Genomic DNA, 17,817 nt, shown 5'->3' on the forward strand with positions numbered 1-17,817 from the left:
ACCAATAAAAACGCAGTTTAAATCAGGTTGTATGCTATGCTATACTATGTTATGGTATGATATGATGAACGAGATTTTGTGAGATTGTATGCTATGCTATCAGATTTCAATGCTATGCTATAGTGTATGTTGTAAAAGATATGCTTGAACTGACTTTATGATATCTCTTATTGTTTTATTGTTTTATGTTCTGTTTTGTTTAGGAAAGATATTGGCAGTTTTACTACCAGTAACCACTAAAGAACACAAAAAGTATAAATAAACATGGTATACAGACAAGAAAAAAGATTACCAAAGCCACAGAAATGAATAATCAAATGCTCTCTGAAAAACAACTTAATTTTGCTCGTATAGCAATTGTCTGTTTGGATATTTTAAAACTTCCACTCCAAGACACACTGAATATTTTCATCAAACCAAAAGACTTGGACACACATATAAATAATTGTACTTCTTTATGTACGGGAAACACAAGACTTAATCCGGATCAAAAGAGAAAATGTCGTAATGGCCCAAATGGTAAACCTGATTACAAACAATTTGATGTAACGTTGTGTTACAAGCTGATAAGAAATGTATGTTCGTTACCAGAACCACAAAATAAATGGGGACATAAACCAAATCCAACGCACCAGGACATCAGTGATGACATCGAACGTATCAGAGAATTCAGAAACAGACACTTTGCGCACGCCGAATGTGCAGAAATATCTGACAATGAATTCAAAGATCTTTGGAAAGAAGCAGAGTCTATAATAAAAAGATGTCAAATATATACTACAACAAAAAATGGATGTCGACAAGACTACGAAAAGATGCTAAAAGAAATAAATAGAACTAAACTAACCATTGAAGAGTACACTTCCGTAAAAGAACGGTCCAATGGTAAGACATTCATGTTACCTTATGGATATGAAGCAAATAAAAGACTTACAAATATTATATGTATCTTATTAAAAACTATGTTGTAATTCTTTTGATACAGCAATTTATATAATGGGAGAGGAAGAGGTGTGTTACGAAAAAACTGCACACTTTGAAGCAGTAGTGAATCTAGAGGAAGATGTTTTATTGCAAGTCAGCTGGGAAAGAAGAACTAGTTATGGATGTAAAGAGATTGACATTGATAGCACGAAGTACAAGGGGAGTAACAATAGAGAACTTTTTGTTCACGACTTGTGTAAGAAAGATGAGGCAAGATACCGGGCAGTTCTTTCAAGAAGTCAAAACAATAAAATATACAGCAATGAAGTGTATCTACGTGTATTAGGAGGTATGTGGTTTTTAAAAAAAAGATAAAATAATGTTTCTTTTACTTTTCTAGCTTATCTGAACTGAAAGCTGAAGTAAGCTTTTCTGATCACATTTTAAACGACTTCCGTCCATCCGTTCGTCCGTCTGTAAACTTTTCACATTTTAAACTTCTTCGTGAATTAATACACATGACTCAAACCTAGCAGAATATTGAGCTCTGTATCTTGCTTATGATTTTACGTTTGATGCTGAAATTTCGGTTGATTATGAGAAATGTCTAACCTTAAAGCTAAACAGCGCTAGTAAATAAGCACCGTCACACAGATACCTGTTGTATAAACCTTTCGATTCCATTACACCCGATTGCACACCTGAAACTCGTGGCCGACTTGTAGTATTCCTTTCATGGTCTTTCGATTTTATGCATCTATTTCTTATTCTATGTGCATATTCTCGTTGTAAATAATGCATTGACCAACTAATTTGATGTCAGTATTCTCCTGGCTTGAAAATAGTGCGTAAAATTTTATAATTTCATCGCGACCGAGTAACACGGCAAGTCAAGATGTACGCCCACACAGGTGAGATCTCTACAGCTAAGTTTTTAGAACTGTTTAGACGTATGTGCCTTATATAGGGGTTGTAGCGACCTTAGTGATGAAAGAGAAATATGGCGAACAGTGCCTATTTACGAGCGGTGTTCAGATTTTAATACTTGTACAAAAATATAAAAAGAATAATATGCTATGACTACATGTACTTTCTCAAGCTTAAAAGCTTCTTCCTATACAATGAATCGTATGTAATCTACACCAATATTGATAGTTTTTCAAGTGATAAAAAACTATGTCTTTTTAACATTTTCCATGGTTGCAATGAAAAATCATCTTTGTTTGTAGCCATTTGTTGTTTTTGAATAAAGATGAAAAAATGGATGGGCCTTAGAACAGTTATAGGAAAAGGGATATGAGCATAAAAATACATTGGAAACATATAGCTGGACCGACAAATTGAACCGGGACCCTCTACAACTCTAATCTCTCCTTAAATGATCTTTGTCCTCGGAGATTACCGTAGATCTTTCTCCTGACAAGCTTTCAACTGTTTTTCCTTGAAACAGTTTCGGCACCAATGGAATAGGAAAGGGGGACTGAGAATATGAATACTTTGAAAAAATATGGCTTTACCGGGAATCAAACCCGGGCCCACTGCAACTCTAATCATGAACTCTAACACTAGGACATCCACTTGAGGCAGAAATCCACAATCCATATAGCCCCAGATACTACAGTACATGTACATTAGAGTGATATGCCTTTTAATACATTGATTAAAATAGCTCTTTAACATATCACGTGACAACATTTTAGTGGAGTGTATCAATCTATCAAGCTCGTTTTTACATTTAGGATTTTTTTTAAAAAAAATCAGCCATAACTACTAGAAAGAAGTTAAGGTAAAAAATGTACCTACAGTCATTTCACGCATATCTTTTACAATTGTATGCTATGCTATGGTATGCGATCTTAATGACATGCTATGAGATGTCAATGCAATGTTATGATATTTGTATGCTATGCTATCAGAAATCGAAATGAAGGTCTAAATAATATGGTATTCTATGTTATCCTATGGTATGCTATGTGATTCGAACAAGAACGCCTCCCTTCATACACAAAAGAGTTCCAAATAATTTTTCTTTTATATAAAAGCATTCAAAACCGAGTTAAAATTATGTATGCTATGCTATGGTATTCTATGGTATGATATGACGAATAAGAATCTATGAGATTCTAATGAACAAGACTAAAGGCAGCTCCCTGCACACCATGTGACCTTTACTGTGACGTCACATACTCTCAAAGTGAAAGTAACGCGATGTCTGTCAACAAATAGTAGTATATCACATACTAGATGTAATGCATGTTCCTACACACGGACGTGTAAGAGTAATATTTTTTTTCAAAATGTTTAACTGCATTGTAACAAAGTGAAGAAAGTGTTTATGTATTGTTATTTACATGTACCAAATACGTAAGAGAAGATGTACCCCCCCCCCCCCAACACACACACCGATCTCTCAACATGCACCCCATCCTCTCAAACTAAGCATATGCTGGGTTGATCTCCCACTCCCCCACCCCCCGTAATCACATAACTGTTGCATGCATTAAGGTGATATTGTAATGTTATGTACAGTGCATTGATTTATTGGGAAGTAATTAAGATAATTGATTTAATTATTTCTTAACATACAAGATTGCATTGATTGACAGAATACTTGCTAGCATAGGGGTATGTTGGTGATAAAAGTATCCAATTTTATATTAACCAGTCCAAAATGTGTATGTGTGTGCATTATGCTTGTAAATGTACCCTTTTGCATATAAGATGAAATGCATCATCATAATATAATATGGGGAAGGATATAGTACATGTAGAGATTAACATTAACTTTCTTTAAAGTAAATGTAGAGTAATAACTAATTAAAAGACAATGCATGGTCATATACATAAAATGTTTGGGAAAATTTATATATTAATAAATGTAGTATTTAGGTATAGTTTAAAACAATTATTTTACAATGGTACAATATTTTATCTGTCAAGTATATACATGTAGGTCTCAAGTCCCAAATGCTTAGATTTTAAAATACATGTACCTGTATATATTTTAAACAAGAGGCCCAAAGCCTTATTATATGTTATACTAGGCATAAATGTAACCCTGTTGAGGATTAATCAAATGGCATTTGATGAAGAATTGATAGTTGTGATACAATTAGTCTGCATGTATCTAGAGGTGGGTCAAGAAAATTCAAACTTGTTAAAATAGGAAAGGCATTCCTCCTACCCCCGAAAAAAAAATATCTACAAGAATTGTGACCAAAGGATAATGAGTTTTATAAATTGTGTTATAGGCCTCCATGCTCATCCTAACCTGTACTTGAAAGTGCACTATTAGATGTTAATGTTCAATATATGACAAGGCTCCCCCCTCAAACAACACCAGTACCCATGACTCAGTGGTCATGAATTTCAAAATTCCAGATGAATTCTATCTTTTCATCACAGGAATGTACTTGTATGTCTGCTAGTTTTTATACATGTACGGTACTCGGTAATGGAAGAAGGATTTTTAAAGAGTTAAACTATATGACCAAAATGGTACACCCTAAATAAGAGCCTCTAGCCCTAGGAACATAATTACAATTTTGGCAGAGATCTCCCTGCTCATCCAATCCATGTACAAAGTTTTAAAGAGAATTAAAGAGGAAGATTTTTAAAGAATAAATAAATACTCAATTACCTTATATTTTAAGAAGAGATCCACTTTAAATTGAGCCAATCTTGCTTCATGATATGGTACAAATCATACTATAATACATAATGTATCATGCTATATTTGGTGGAATAGTTTTTGAAAAAGTTGGCGTGGATTTAAAATAGTGTATTCCTGTCAGAACATGACTATTCCTATACATATGTGCATGGCATTGTACTTGATTTAGTGGAAGTGCATTCAGCCAAAACACTGAATAGAATATACAGCCAAATGTATTATGGTTACAGTACTGTATAATATCATACAATACTATAATATCGCATCATATGATACATATAGATTATTTCATGGCACCTTTTATATCGCATCCTATATTAGCCCTCGGTCGCTGTATATCATGATTTTTATATCATATACTTATAGAAAATATCAAGAAAACAATAAATAACAACATGTGATGAATAATTATTGTTTACAAATTGCTCCGTGTCTTTATATTCCATCTCTGATAAACTTCCCTGGAATTTTTCGCCAGCTGTTAATTTGTATATACCAAGTTGACATCGACATGCTATTTGACGTCATACTTGAAAATCGGAGTTGAACGACGCATACCGAACTCTACGTCATAATAGCCGATAATTAATGGAAAGGGGTGTAATATAACATCCGAAGATTGCTGGAGAGGGGTGTGATATAAGATTAATATCACACCCCTAGGGTTTATATCACATGGGTAGGTGAAATTTCTGTTTATATTGCACAGGGCGAAAAAAAGAGTATATTTTCTATAAGTATACGATATACAGTTGTATCAAATTATGAAATATTGTATCATATTATTTGATACAATATTCTCTCATATCATATGATACAATATCATATTGTATAATTTGTTTATCATATCTTGATTGCTATTGTGATATTTACATGATTTGAATGAAGATAGTCATATTAATTATATCATAATGTATAAGATATTATGACATTAGCTTTACTTGTATTATATCATGATATTGATTATCAACTATAATTTGCATATAATGTTATCATATTGGTCATGTTGATAATACCTTGTCTATCACTCAGTGAGTTTTGTAATCTTTGATTGCCTATGTTTAAAATATCAAAACACATATCTGTCATCAATTAATATTTAATTTACAAATTTGAACATGCATTAGAGTACAAAAAACGTAAAAGACTTTCAACTGAAATAGCCATATGTATGCCGAGTTGGCCATGAGGGATGAGGATAATTAGCGATGACTTGAGGTATATACTTAATGGCGTAGGAAGATAATACATATTATGTTTAACACTGTGAAAGGGTAACTGTGAATTCCAGTCTCACATATGGAAGGGTGGTAGAAATCAACCATAGATGAACATGACTTGTAGAGGATGGTTTAGCGACTTTAGCCAGTGCACAACTCCATTGCTGCCTAATTCCTATGTCCACTTCTATTCTAAACATGATGTTAGTAATAGCTTAATGGATTTTTTGCTAGGTAATGCAGCACATCTCCCAAAATGGGGGAACCTACTGGAGATTATGTTTCAGTGTTCTATTCCTTGTCAGAACTGTTAATTCTATCTTTTTCATTTTCATCTTCTCTGGAGAAGGTCCTAAAAATTCACAACAAAAACTTGAAATTGAATATCATTCACATGAACTTAAAATGCATGCAAGCCCATTTTTTTCCTCTTTTTTAACATACACTAACAACACTAATAATGTTTATCACATTTTCAGCTCAATATGTGTTGGATAACACTCATGTAACAAATTTTTATATTACACCCAACATGACGTCATAATTAAACATACTGTAGGTTTAAGTCGGATGATTGACAAAGAATGAAGAAGTATCAAAATATAACAGTTGAAAAGTGTCGAGTAAATCTGAGCTATAAATCTAAAGCATTTAATGCTGTTTTATATATTTTTTTTTAATAAATTCATAAGATTTAGTTTGAAAAATAAAAGTTTTGATGTTTGTTAAGCTTGGAACTTTTTCTCCCTGCATAAAATAGTTGGCGTTTTCTAAAAGATTTGAGTTTAACAAAAGATGTGGTATGACGTGATAAAAGAATCTCTCATGATTAATTGCAATGGTATATAATTTTTATACAATTCATTGTGTGTATTCTATCCACTCGCCAAGGCTTGGGGATAATAAACACACAACTTGTTGGATAAAAATCATACAACATCACTAATTATAAGAGATCCTATATATATATATATATATATATATATATATATTATATATATATATATATATATATATATATATATATGATAAAATCACAAAGACGAAAAACTTGATGTCATAAAATTAAACCACACAGATTATAACCTTAATATTCAATACTTACTTACACACAAAATAGAGTTACAGGAGAGGGTGGTCTAAGTTTCTAAACTTTTGCCCAATCCCAGTTGTGATTTTGTACAATAAAAATATGTTAAATTCAAATCAGAGCTAGAGTAAAAGCTTACCTGAGCCAGATAAGGAGGAGTATTGTTAGCTTCCTTTGAGATTTCCAAAGGATGTACTCCATGCTCCACTCTTACAAAACTAAATTTCATTCACATCAGAGATCTTCTGCAGTATATCTACAAACAACCTGCAAAAGTTAGCCATCTTTGAGTTGATATGTTAATTGTAATATTAAAATCTTGCATCTGGCAACACGAAAGAGCAGAAGATTAACACATTACATGGACCGGAAATTCTGGGGGGTTTCTTGGTGGACTAGATGGTCATGGTCATTTTTGGCCTGTATTGATCTCTTTAAGTTCTGTATAAATAGGAAAATACTTAAATTTAGAAGCCAAACAATAAATAGTTCAGTTAATCATACCTTAAAATTTAAGGTACTGGTAGATCTGATGGAAATATTTTGACCACCCAGCCTCCTTAAGGTTGCTCACTACACCTTAAAATAGTTTCTCAAATCAGCAGAAAATTACTGTATATTTTATGATGGATAAGCGGCATGTAAGTAAAATAGGTGAAAAAATGTGCAATTATTGATAAAAATAATATTTCAAACTTTAATTCAATAAACATGAACAAAAGCCTCAGTTTAACAACACATTCCAATCGCCATCTTATGAAGTGTTGTTTTAACAAGTATAAGTCAAGGTGTAGTGGATTATCGGTACCTTAATTGTAATAAATTTTCATTATAATAATTGATCAAAATTTTTATCAAAATTATTTGCTATGGAGCAGATACTAAAATTGAAGTTAATGTAATAAAAAATGCTTCACTTCATTGATTCACAATGTTGTTGACATTGCATGTAAATCTCTGAGTTTTCAAACACTCTTCATTATTAATATCATGATTATGAAAAGACAAATTTGAAAAATATTAATTTCAATCTTTACTCTCTCTAATATATCTCTTTGAACAACTATGGCCTAGTTAAAAGATATTTACCCATCAATGAAGAGTTGATGAAATCTGGAAAGTTTATTACAGACACTAGGACACATTTTTCTCATTCATCATCAGATAAGTGGGTTATCAAAGCAATGGATGAAAGAACAGGGTCTGGCTCATGTGGGTATTTCAGTTTCTTCATACTGCGCTGTAAAAAGCAAATGTATGAACTTTAGTATACATGTACTCTGTATATATAATTATACTGATTAGACACACATATACATGTAAATACATTTTATGTCAATCTAAAACTGACTACATTCAACAAATACTAAAAAGAAAAAGACATTACATGTAATTGCCTAGATTGTGGTTACAATACCGTACTGACTATAAACTATTTACACTGACAAGATACATATTACATTGTCCAGAAACGGTTAAAATTGTCCAGTTAGTGAATACATTATCTAGATACAATGTAGTGATTACATTAACCAGATATGGATTACACTGACAAGACATACTGATTACAGTAAACAAATTATGATAACAGTGACCTGAGAAACTGATTTCATTGACCAGGCGCATTAGTCTCTGTATAACATAGGAGCCAGACCTGGGGTCAATCGCATTGAATTACGATTACATTGGAATTCTTTCCATTACAATTATCATTACCATTACTTTCATTTACAAAAGTAATAAATTACAATTACTTTTCTAAACAGTAATGAATTACATTACACATTACAAAAAAGATACAAAGACAATTTTTCATAACATTTCATGGCATTTTTATGGAAGTAATGTATTATATTACAAATACTTGTAACTGAGAAATGGGTGCATTACACATTACTTTCAAAAAAGGTAATGATTACAATGCATTACCATTGCACATCATCCCAGTTCTGATAGGAGCAATGAGAAAAAACTAAAGAATTCATAGTAATTCCTAATGTATTAAGTAGTACATGTATTATCAAACAGCACAAGTTCTTTTTTAACACTTGAAAAAATTTGATACATGTTTCAATTAGGTTTCCTCTGAATTACAGTACATCAATTTCTTTAAGTGTCATATAGTGTGACTGTGTGCTGCACATTACAAATTTCAACATTTATAATATGCATGGATATAATTCAATATCTTGAACCTACTGCAGGATGTATCATGTAATAACTTGAAACTTACAGAGCATGTGGGTGATCATACTCGGAGAGTAGTTGTAGCTATGTCACTGTCTGGATCAAGTGAGAGCTTCTTTTTGACTGAAACAAATGAGACACAAATGGAGATCATGTAAAACCTAAGAATTTGAATCAAGATACATGTTCATAATGTTAAGAGAATGTTAATGACTAATTGTAATAATAGGAATCTCTTTAAAACACAAAATTAAAATAACATATACTGAAGCTCTAGAGAAGTCTCCATGTGGATTATTGAGTACCTAATTGTTTTATTCTGCCTAGTAAGGTAAATAGACAGGTAACTTTATCACTAAACAGATAAAAACACAGGGTTCCTAAAAAAACAAATAGAAATCTTTCAATTAGCATTGAACAGGAATCATGTCTTCCAACTCATCTATTTTGCGTGTCTGAGAACACCAAGTATTTAGCAAGAACAAATTAAATTGCTATCCCACTCTTAATTAAGTCAGCAGTCCCACCGTACATGATATCTTGATATTGTGTAGGTCACATTTGGGGAGTGCAGAAGGATTTACATTCAGATTATATCCACTGGTTGACCAGGGTGCTTATAAAGAATCACCCCAGCTGGCTGACTGGTTAGGAGGATTCTGAAACAAGAAAAGCATGCTTTAATTAATGTAGGATAGCAGCTGTAAAAGCTAGGGCACACGGCCCAATATTGTACAGCATGTAATAAATACTTGTCTCAGCACTGAAGAGAATCAAAGCTTATAAAAAATTGAAAAATATCAATCTTACAGAAGAATATACTGTACTTGTAATGTACTTCTAACACTTTACATTGAAGATTGATTTTATCACAGATTTTTTATTTCAATAGGCAAGTAAAAACTCTATTTTCACTAATTAAGCTCACTTTATTTAGAAATAAGCATAATGAATGACAATAAAGACAATATTAAGACATCAGTGAAATAGTTCATAGGTACATGGTACAGCCCACACATATGGATAACATATTATAGGTCCTGAAACTTTTCGAAAGAGCTAGGTCATAAGGCTCTATTAGGTAACTGTCAATAGGCCCCTGTTACGACATAAGGCTCCATGTATTATTATTTGCTACATTATGCTAGACCACTGATGGGGGCAAACATTTAATAGGCTCAAAGATTAATTCACTATTCAGGGTCCATGATTAGCACAATAATTTGACACAATCTGAGTAACAACAAAAAGAAAGTGCATTCTTTTTATATACCCCCTTTTTTATTGCTGACAGATTGAGTCAAAACCAAATGATGGTTAGGACCTGTATATCTGCTCAACTGAAATAATTGTCTATATTTATACAATACATGTACCTTCTATGAACACAAATATCATAAAATATATTAAGATAACACTATTTCTTTAAACACAAGAAAAATTTGTGCATATATAAGTCATAAAAGACAACAAAATATTTTTTTAATCATACATACCTCGCTGAATCCTTACTGAGCGTCGAATACCTCGCTGAATCCTTACTGAGCGTCTAGCTTGTTATGATGAGATAAAGTGAAAGCGGAAGTTCAATTGCGCATGCGCAACTGGGTAGCAGGGAGCTGCCGAAAGCTGCATTTGATTCTAATGCTATGATATGAGATTCCAATGCTATCCGACGCGATTTCAATGCTAAGCTACAGTACCCGCAACGTTATTTTTTACAAGATAAACGATAGGATAGGATTCACGCACGATAGGATAGCATTAACGCACGATAGAATAGTATACACGCACGATAGAATAGGGTTAACGCACGATAGAACAGTATACACGCACGATAGGATAGGATTGATACACGATAGGAAAGGATAAACGATGTTAATGATAAACGTATAATCGCTTCAAACGATCTTCACGAATAAACTGATAAAGGCAGAATTTGAGCAAAAACACGTACAAGCAAAGATTTACGTTGAATTTCTTTTCAGTAACAATTGTCGAGTTGTTAAACATCGCTGCATTATTTATAGAATGTATAAAAGTGACCAGTAAAATTTTTTCACTAAAATTATGAGCTTAAATAATCAATAAATTTTCTGTATTGTTAACAATGTTTCCAATACCAAACACCCTAGCCGATCGCCGCGAATATTTCAGCCCAAGATCAAATTAAACGGAAAAATAGGCGGTTCAATTATAAAAATCCAACTCTTGTTTAGGTAAATATAAAATCTATCATAAGTACATTTCTCTCTGTGTAAGAAAATGATGCATTAAAAACGAATCATATTACATACAAGTTAAATAAATATTTACGCAGATTCACATTCTGCGTACGATTTGTTAACATTGTTTCCATTACCACACACTCTAGCCGATTGCCGAGAACATTTCAATTTATAACTCTGATTTTAATTAAATATAAATTATATCATAAATACTTTTGTTTCTGTAAAACGTGTTGAATAAAACACAAATTATATTGCATTAAAGTTAATGTGGGCAGGTCTATTCGCCGGAATGGCGACAGAATAGACGTAGTGACATGTATAAAAAGGTCGATAACTTGGGTTAGGTATAAGCTATCACCATTCGGTTTTCAGTTTTTTGATCTGTGGATATAGGGCTATCGATATATGTAAAAACATTTTTGATACATAAAACCTTGACCGGAATGAGCTATGGTCGCAAAAATCAGCTGCCGGAATGACGAAGTCGACTTTATAAAACATCTAATATCTCAAAAAGTTTTTGATATTTTTTCATTCGGAAACGATTTTTTTAATCACAACGACCAGGCCTATAAAATGTGAAAAAATTAAAATGTGAAAAAATTAAATCGATATCTTTAGATTTAGTATGCAAAACCTTGACCGGAATGGAATTTTTTCGTTAAAAAAGAATGTTGTAATCGTACAGTCATCTCTAAACAATCACCGGTATCGTAAAAACCATTGATTTTTTTTCCATTCGGTCACGATTTTTTTCATCCTAAGGTTTACACCTTTCAGATAATATATAGTTTTATATAATAAACTAGATTTAAATGCTCAAAACCTTGACCGGAATGAAAATTTTACACTCAAAATTTACAAATTTTAATAGTGCGCTCAGGTATCGCTCAGGTAAAGAAGCCGTACTACAGGAAGGTGTGAACAACACCTGTAATAAAAACATATATGTACTCCATGAACTCGTATACGTAGATAATCTTACATCTGCTTATTTAAAAATCATTTTAAAAAGAAACGCACGATAGGGTAGCATTAACGCACGATAGAACAGTATACACGCACGATAGGACAGGATTAACGCACGTTAGAACAGTATACACGCACGATAGGATAGGATTGATACACGATTCGAGAGGATAGGATTGTAAAAAATATCGTTGCGGGTACTGTATGCTATGGTGAATATTGTAAAAGATATGCGTGAACTGACTGCATATGCTGTCATATATTTTGATCGCTTAATAAAGATCGGGGGACTAAATAAAGGGAATTGGAAGTTAACAATGAACCCCTACTGACAATTCTGTTATATAATTATATTACAGGTTATCCTTACTTTCGGTAAAAATTGTATTCAAAAAGGTACATTGGTCAAAGTATATGGCCATATGGCACAATATCCTTGGAACACCCATATTAAGCAATTTTGCTCAGGTGACCGATGTGGCCCATGGACTTCTTGTTAGTTATATATTTCAATGCTTCAAACTTATCTTTTACCTTTTTTATTTACATTTTTTTTTAAATAAGTAACAAAGCAAATAGAAAATCGTTTGCAATGGCCAGAGGTAGCTGCAGAAGAATGACAAAAACACACAAAATTTAAGACACAACTGTAATAATTAACATGTTTTGTAAAAATGAGCAGACAGAATTCAAAAAATGGCATAAATGATTTACGCAAATTATCATTATAATTAGCAAATAAATGTAGTAAATTATAAATGAAGCATTTTATCATATGATTGATTAATTCCTAGCTTTCTGCATTGCTCAAATCTTACTATCTAGAGAATCAAAATGTTATATTCATTTGTAATATTGTCGCCAGATAACTTTGCGGCTCCAAATAATAGCTTGCAGTATGTTTACAAGTCCTTTGTTTAGATGTTAATTGACAAATATATTTCCACTGTTCCTTAGACTTAAAAAAATTACAAATAGGGATCTGAAATATAAATGAAAGGATAAATACACAAATAATATTATTTTACTCAAACTTGCATTTTATTGCACATTACTTTATTCAGTATATTTTCCTGTATTTACACTTATATTTGCACATTTTGCTGTACGTAACTTTACTACTTCACTATATATACTTTACTTTACACAATTACTAGACTCTTACACGTACTTCACTTTCATATACTTGTATACTACATAAATACATTTATTTTACGGCAACTACTACGCGCCTTAGTCTTAAATACGTACATATGTTTACATTACAATAATACATATACTTTTACTTTATACTAATAGTTTTCATATTAGCAAATACTCATTATCACTTTTTACTTTCAAATACTTCTAAAATATAAAACAAGGTTATCTGGCCATTTTTGGAATAATACGGCATTAAATCCGTCTCAATAAAATAAAAACTTACCCAGAAAAGTTTGACTCCATTAGTAAAACTCATATCTTTCATGAAGAAATACTTTATATGAAATGAGGGAGCTGTTTAGAAAAGTCCAGGGTAAACTTTAAACTACAGAAAGCAACTCTGATAATAAAACAGTAACATTTTAAACGTAAAACAAAATATACGAAAAGTAATTATGGACGTAAATTGTGACAAATATGTTGTATTCGCACGTTATATTATATGGTCGATACAACGACCTTGTCAGCAAATACAATCTTCCTCTGGGTCGCATGCTGACTGACTTTTTTCATACTGATTGTTACATGTAGACCACAATTAATCATATAAATAATTGTTTACGGGCATTTTGGTTTTCTGTTACGACAACGAGCAGACGGCTTGTGTGACCGGTCAGCAGAGTATCCCCACTCCTCCATGACACCTGGTCCTACCTCTATTCTATTTAAAGGTCCGTGTTTGCTCTGCCCCTGTCTTGTAATTTCCATTCAGACTTTTGAATTCGTACAATTGTTATATTGAATTTTGACGTAATTTGTGGGGAAGCTTGGGTTGTGAGGGCAATGGATCTTAATACTTGCTTTCAGCCTCTATTGTCTGGCCTTAAAAGAAAACAAGTTGTATGTCGTTACAATTTTATTAACGAGAAACCACAACTCAACACAACAGAATAAACTAATTAATAAACAACAATAATTCAATGAATTTAACAAAATATCCTGAAAAATAAATAATTAATAACATTTTAGATTCCAAGTTATAACATCTTAGTTGCGTTTACGTATAAATGCTATTTCTAAAGCTAAGGTGATTTGAACTACACATACGTACCTTAAAAGAAAACAAGTTGTATGTCGTTACAATTTTATTAACGAGAAACCGCAACTGAGGTTGTCAGGGCTCGCATGGCCATTTTATACCCCAGAACCGGTTTCCATGACGTTTCCACAACTTGTTAACTTTCTTAGTACCCATGTGACTTGACCGCATGTGGTCATCCTGTAATCACTATTTCATAATCTTAATTAAAAGTTTACCCCTTTGCCAAATTTCCAAATTCTTACTTCATAACACAAATATCAGCATTGGCTTATAATAATAAACTTTATCGAAATTCAACATTTTTATCTTTATTCAAATAGTGATCACGTACATGAAATATTTGATGAATCAATTATTAATCCAAGTGCTTGGTCCCAATACTTAAATGTAATCAAAAATTAGATAGCATGTTGACCATCTTTTTAATGCTGACCATCTAGAATACACAATTTGTGAACAAGGATCAAGAATATTCCACTACTGACGTATAAGTTAGGTAACTTTTGACCTTGCACTAGATATAAGAAATAAGACCTTTAAAATCAATGAATGCTATGAATATACAGTCAAATATGAAAATAATATAAAAGTTCTCTATTACAATGCTCGTTATCACTACATGTCATTCAGCTGCACGTGACCTAGGAGTTCAATATAACATTTGATTTTCTCTATTTTCGACTAAAAATAGATTGTCTAATGATATCTATGGTTTCAAACTAAAACTAAGGGCTAAACATCTCTGCCTTTATTTTTTTAAATGGGCATTTGAAACTTCGAAAAGTGATTAGAGTTTTTAATATTCATGTAAGAACAATTGTTAAATCTAATGTAAACAGAGTGTGATTACAATTTTACCGGTTTTCATTTTTTAATGGGAAGCGATTTGATGCAGCTTATAGATGCATTGTTTAGCTAAGGGATCGTGACTTTTGTATATTAAATAAACATTAGATACAGAGGATGCTTACCTCTCAATGGCAACTTATCCTACCTTTAAAATGTTGGGGTCTGTGATTGCTCTACTACTGTTTCGTATTCTTTCCTCGGACTTTTGATTTTAAACAGTGTTCGTTATCACCACATGCCATCCAAATGTAAAGGTGTGCAAATAATGCAAACCTTTCAAATTTATGTCTAATTAACACTGTTGCATGCAATCCTTATTTGTAGGAAGATGAATCACTTATCTAAAGCAGTCCTATACTCAGCACTAAATGGGCTCAAACTTTGTACACTTGGTTTTAAATGATAGTCATACATCCTAGAAACTAATAAATGAAAAAAAAGATAGGTCCACATGCTTATTTTTTTGTTATTGGATGTAATCCATTGCACCCATGTTTTGACATTCTTGAAAAAATATATATTCTCAATTTCCTCTTGTGAATTATTATTTATTCCATTACAAATGAAGTATAATATGCAAAATGGAACATATACATTTCATTTAATTATATATAATCATTTTTTGGAAAAATGTTAATAAATATTCTTCTAATGTGTCATATATGAGGCAAAATTTGTCAAAATAATTGCAAAATTTTACATTGCTGAGATAAATTCGGGTTATATTTCAAGTTTTATGGACTCAAAGTGAAATTAATTGATTTTATTTCTAAGATTAGCATCTTAGAAAAGAATTTTTTTTTTTAAATATATGTTGATGGATTACTTTTTGTGTTATAGACTAAATAACAAGTATACCCCCAAATTTTGTTTTCCAAAAATCACTTCTTTCAATGTACATGAAATCCGAGTTTTTTTAAAATGTTTACAAGTTTTCACAATTAATTTAAGTTTAAAAATAGATAAAATGAAATAAAACTTTGCAATATCTCAATTAACAATATTTTAATAACTTTTCAGGGTATGTTATGTTAGCGATTGTACAACACATATAATACAATATAAATTACATGTTGTACATATTAAAATACAATGTGCCTTAATAATTCATCATGCAAATCGAACATGGTAAATATCTCAAGAAAATTAAATGAATATTTTCTCATTACCATATGCATTTTATACCAACAGGTCGAAGCAAATGAATGCATGTTTAGTCACGAAAATTTACATGATCTTAATTCAATACCACTTTCAAAGAAATGCCTTCATACAAGCTGCAGAAAAGCTTTTGATTCAACCATAAAATCGAGAAGCAATTATTCACTGTAAAAATTTTACATTCTTGTATCTGATTGACACCTTGACAAAAACATGTTTAAAAAAACATTCTAATAAGCTTCAGTGTACAAAATGCATAAAAGCATTTCAGATGTTTGAAAGATATTGCACAACTTTCTCAATAACTGCTTTTGATTTTGACACCTTGCATCTTCTGGAATAAGCAATTGGGTCACTGAAAACATTTCTTATGCCATTGTTGGGGGTCACGCTTGTGAATAATTTTAAGCTTGGCTAAGGTCAAGGAAAGTCCCACTAGCTTACTCATAGTTGCTGCAGAAATAACCTTCATCTTAACAAGAGGCTCTAACGATGACTTGCAGCTGTAATAAGACGGTCTAACAAGATCTTCACCATTACAGTAAACTTTAAGTTTTTCGTGAAAAAGTCTTTGGAGAACTTCTACGTCTGAAACTGCATTGTATGTTTCTCCAAGAAGTTTCTGGACAAGGTTTTCTTGCCTGTAATTACCCATTTCTGCTTTTGGATAAATCCTTTTGGACAACTTGAGAGTATCAACAAATCCAAAAATAATTTCTTGAAATCTCTCGAGTAAGTTGTGTTTGGAAAGATTATGCATAAGCACAGGGATATCAAAACGTATGATATTATGTCCAATCAAAACTGCTATTGGAAAACTCGAAACAAATGAAATAAACTGTTCAAGTCCTTCGAAAATTGTTAACGAATCAACAGCTTCTCCCTTCAGCTTTAGAACACCTCCATAATATTTAATTCTGTGGCAGCTGAGGCACCAATACTGATGGTTCAGGTTGGTCTTGTATAGACGCTAAACTCTCTATCCCCCCCCCCCCACAAAGACACAAGCGTTTGGAGGATGTCTGATGTTCTTGCTGCAATATAATGTGAAAAGTTCGCTTATCCTTCCAAATAATTTGTAATCAAATATCAAATACGCATACATAACAAAGGTTACTACAAACTAAACTAATCCTGTAGTTTCTACGTCAAAAACTATCAAGAATCTGCTGTCTACGGAGAACTCTTTTGACGGAATGGTGATGTCCTCTGTGTCAGTACATTCATCAAATCCAATATTGGTGCTGTGGGATTCACCTAAAAAAAAA

The 17,817-nt window shown here is 32.1% G+C and overlaps 1 protein-coding gene and 1 long non-coding RNA gene across 3 annotated transcripts in view; one reads left to right on the forward strand and one right to left on the reverse strand.

The window, feature by feature from the left end:
• The first annotated feature begins 207 nt into the window (after nucleotides 1-207).
• The window catches only part of LOC128170090 (muscle M-line assembly protein unc-89-like), a 32,331-nt gene continuing 14,721 nt past the window's right edge, over nucleotides 208-17,817 (forward strand). The window contains exons 1-2 of the mRNA XM_052836066.1: nucleotides 208-885; nucleotides 986-1,273. Coding sequence (XP_052692026.1) covers nucleotides 306-885; nucleotides 986-1,273 — 868 coding nt within the window. The 5' untranslated portion in view covers nucleotides 208-305. The remainder of the gene's footprint in view (nucleotides 886-985; nucleotides 1,274-17,817) is intronic.
• On the reverse strand, nucleotides 5,449-9,211 carry LOC128170087 (uncharacterized). 2 transcript variants are annotated; one of them, XR_008241663.1, is made up of 5 exons: nucleotides 9,141-9,211; nucleotides 7,997-8,147; nucleotides 7,269-7,348; nucleotides 7,047-7,174; nucleotides 5,449-6,169 (listed from the first exon to the last, which is right to left on the reverse strand). It is a non-coding gene; the product is annotated as an uncharacterized LOC128170087 (long non-coding RNA). The 2 variants fall into 2 exon arrangements; XR_008241662.1 differs by having other exon boundaries at nucleotides 5,450-6,169; nucleotides 7,047-7,163.

Source organism: Crassostrea angulata, unplaced genomic scaffold (assembly GCF_025612915.1).
Source record: "Crassostrea angulata isolate pt1a10 unplaced genomic scaffold, ASM2561291v2 HiC_scaffold_308, whole genome shotgun sequence".
Classification (NCBI taxonomy): Eukaryota; Metazoa; Mollusca; class Bivalvia; order Ostreida; family Ostreidae; genus Magallana; species Magallana angulata.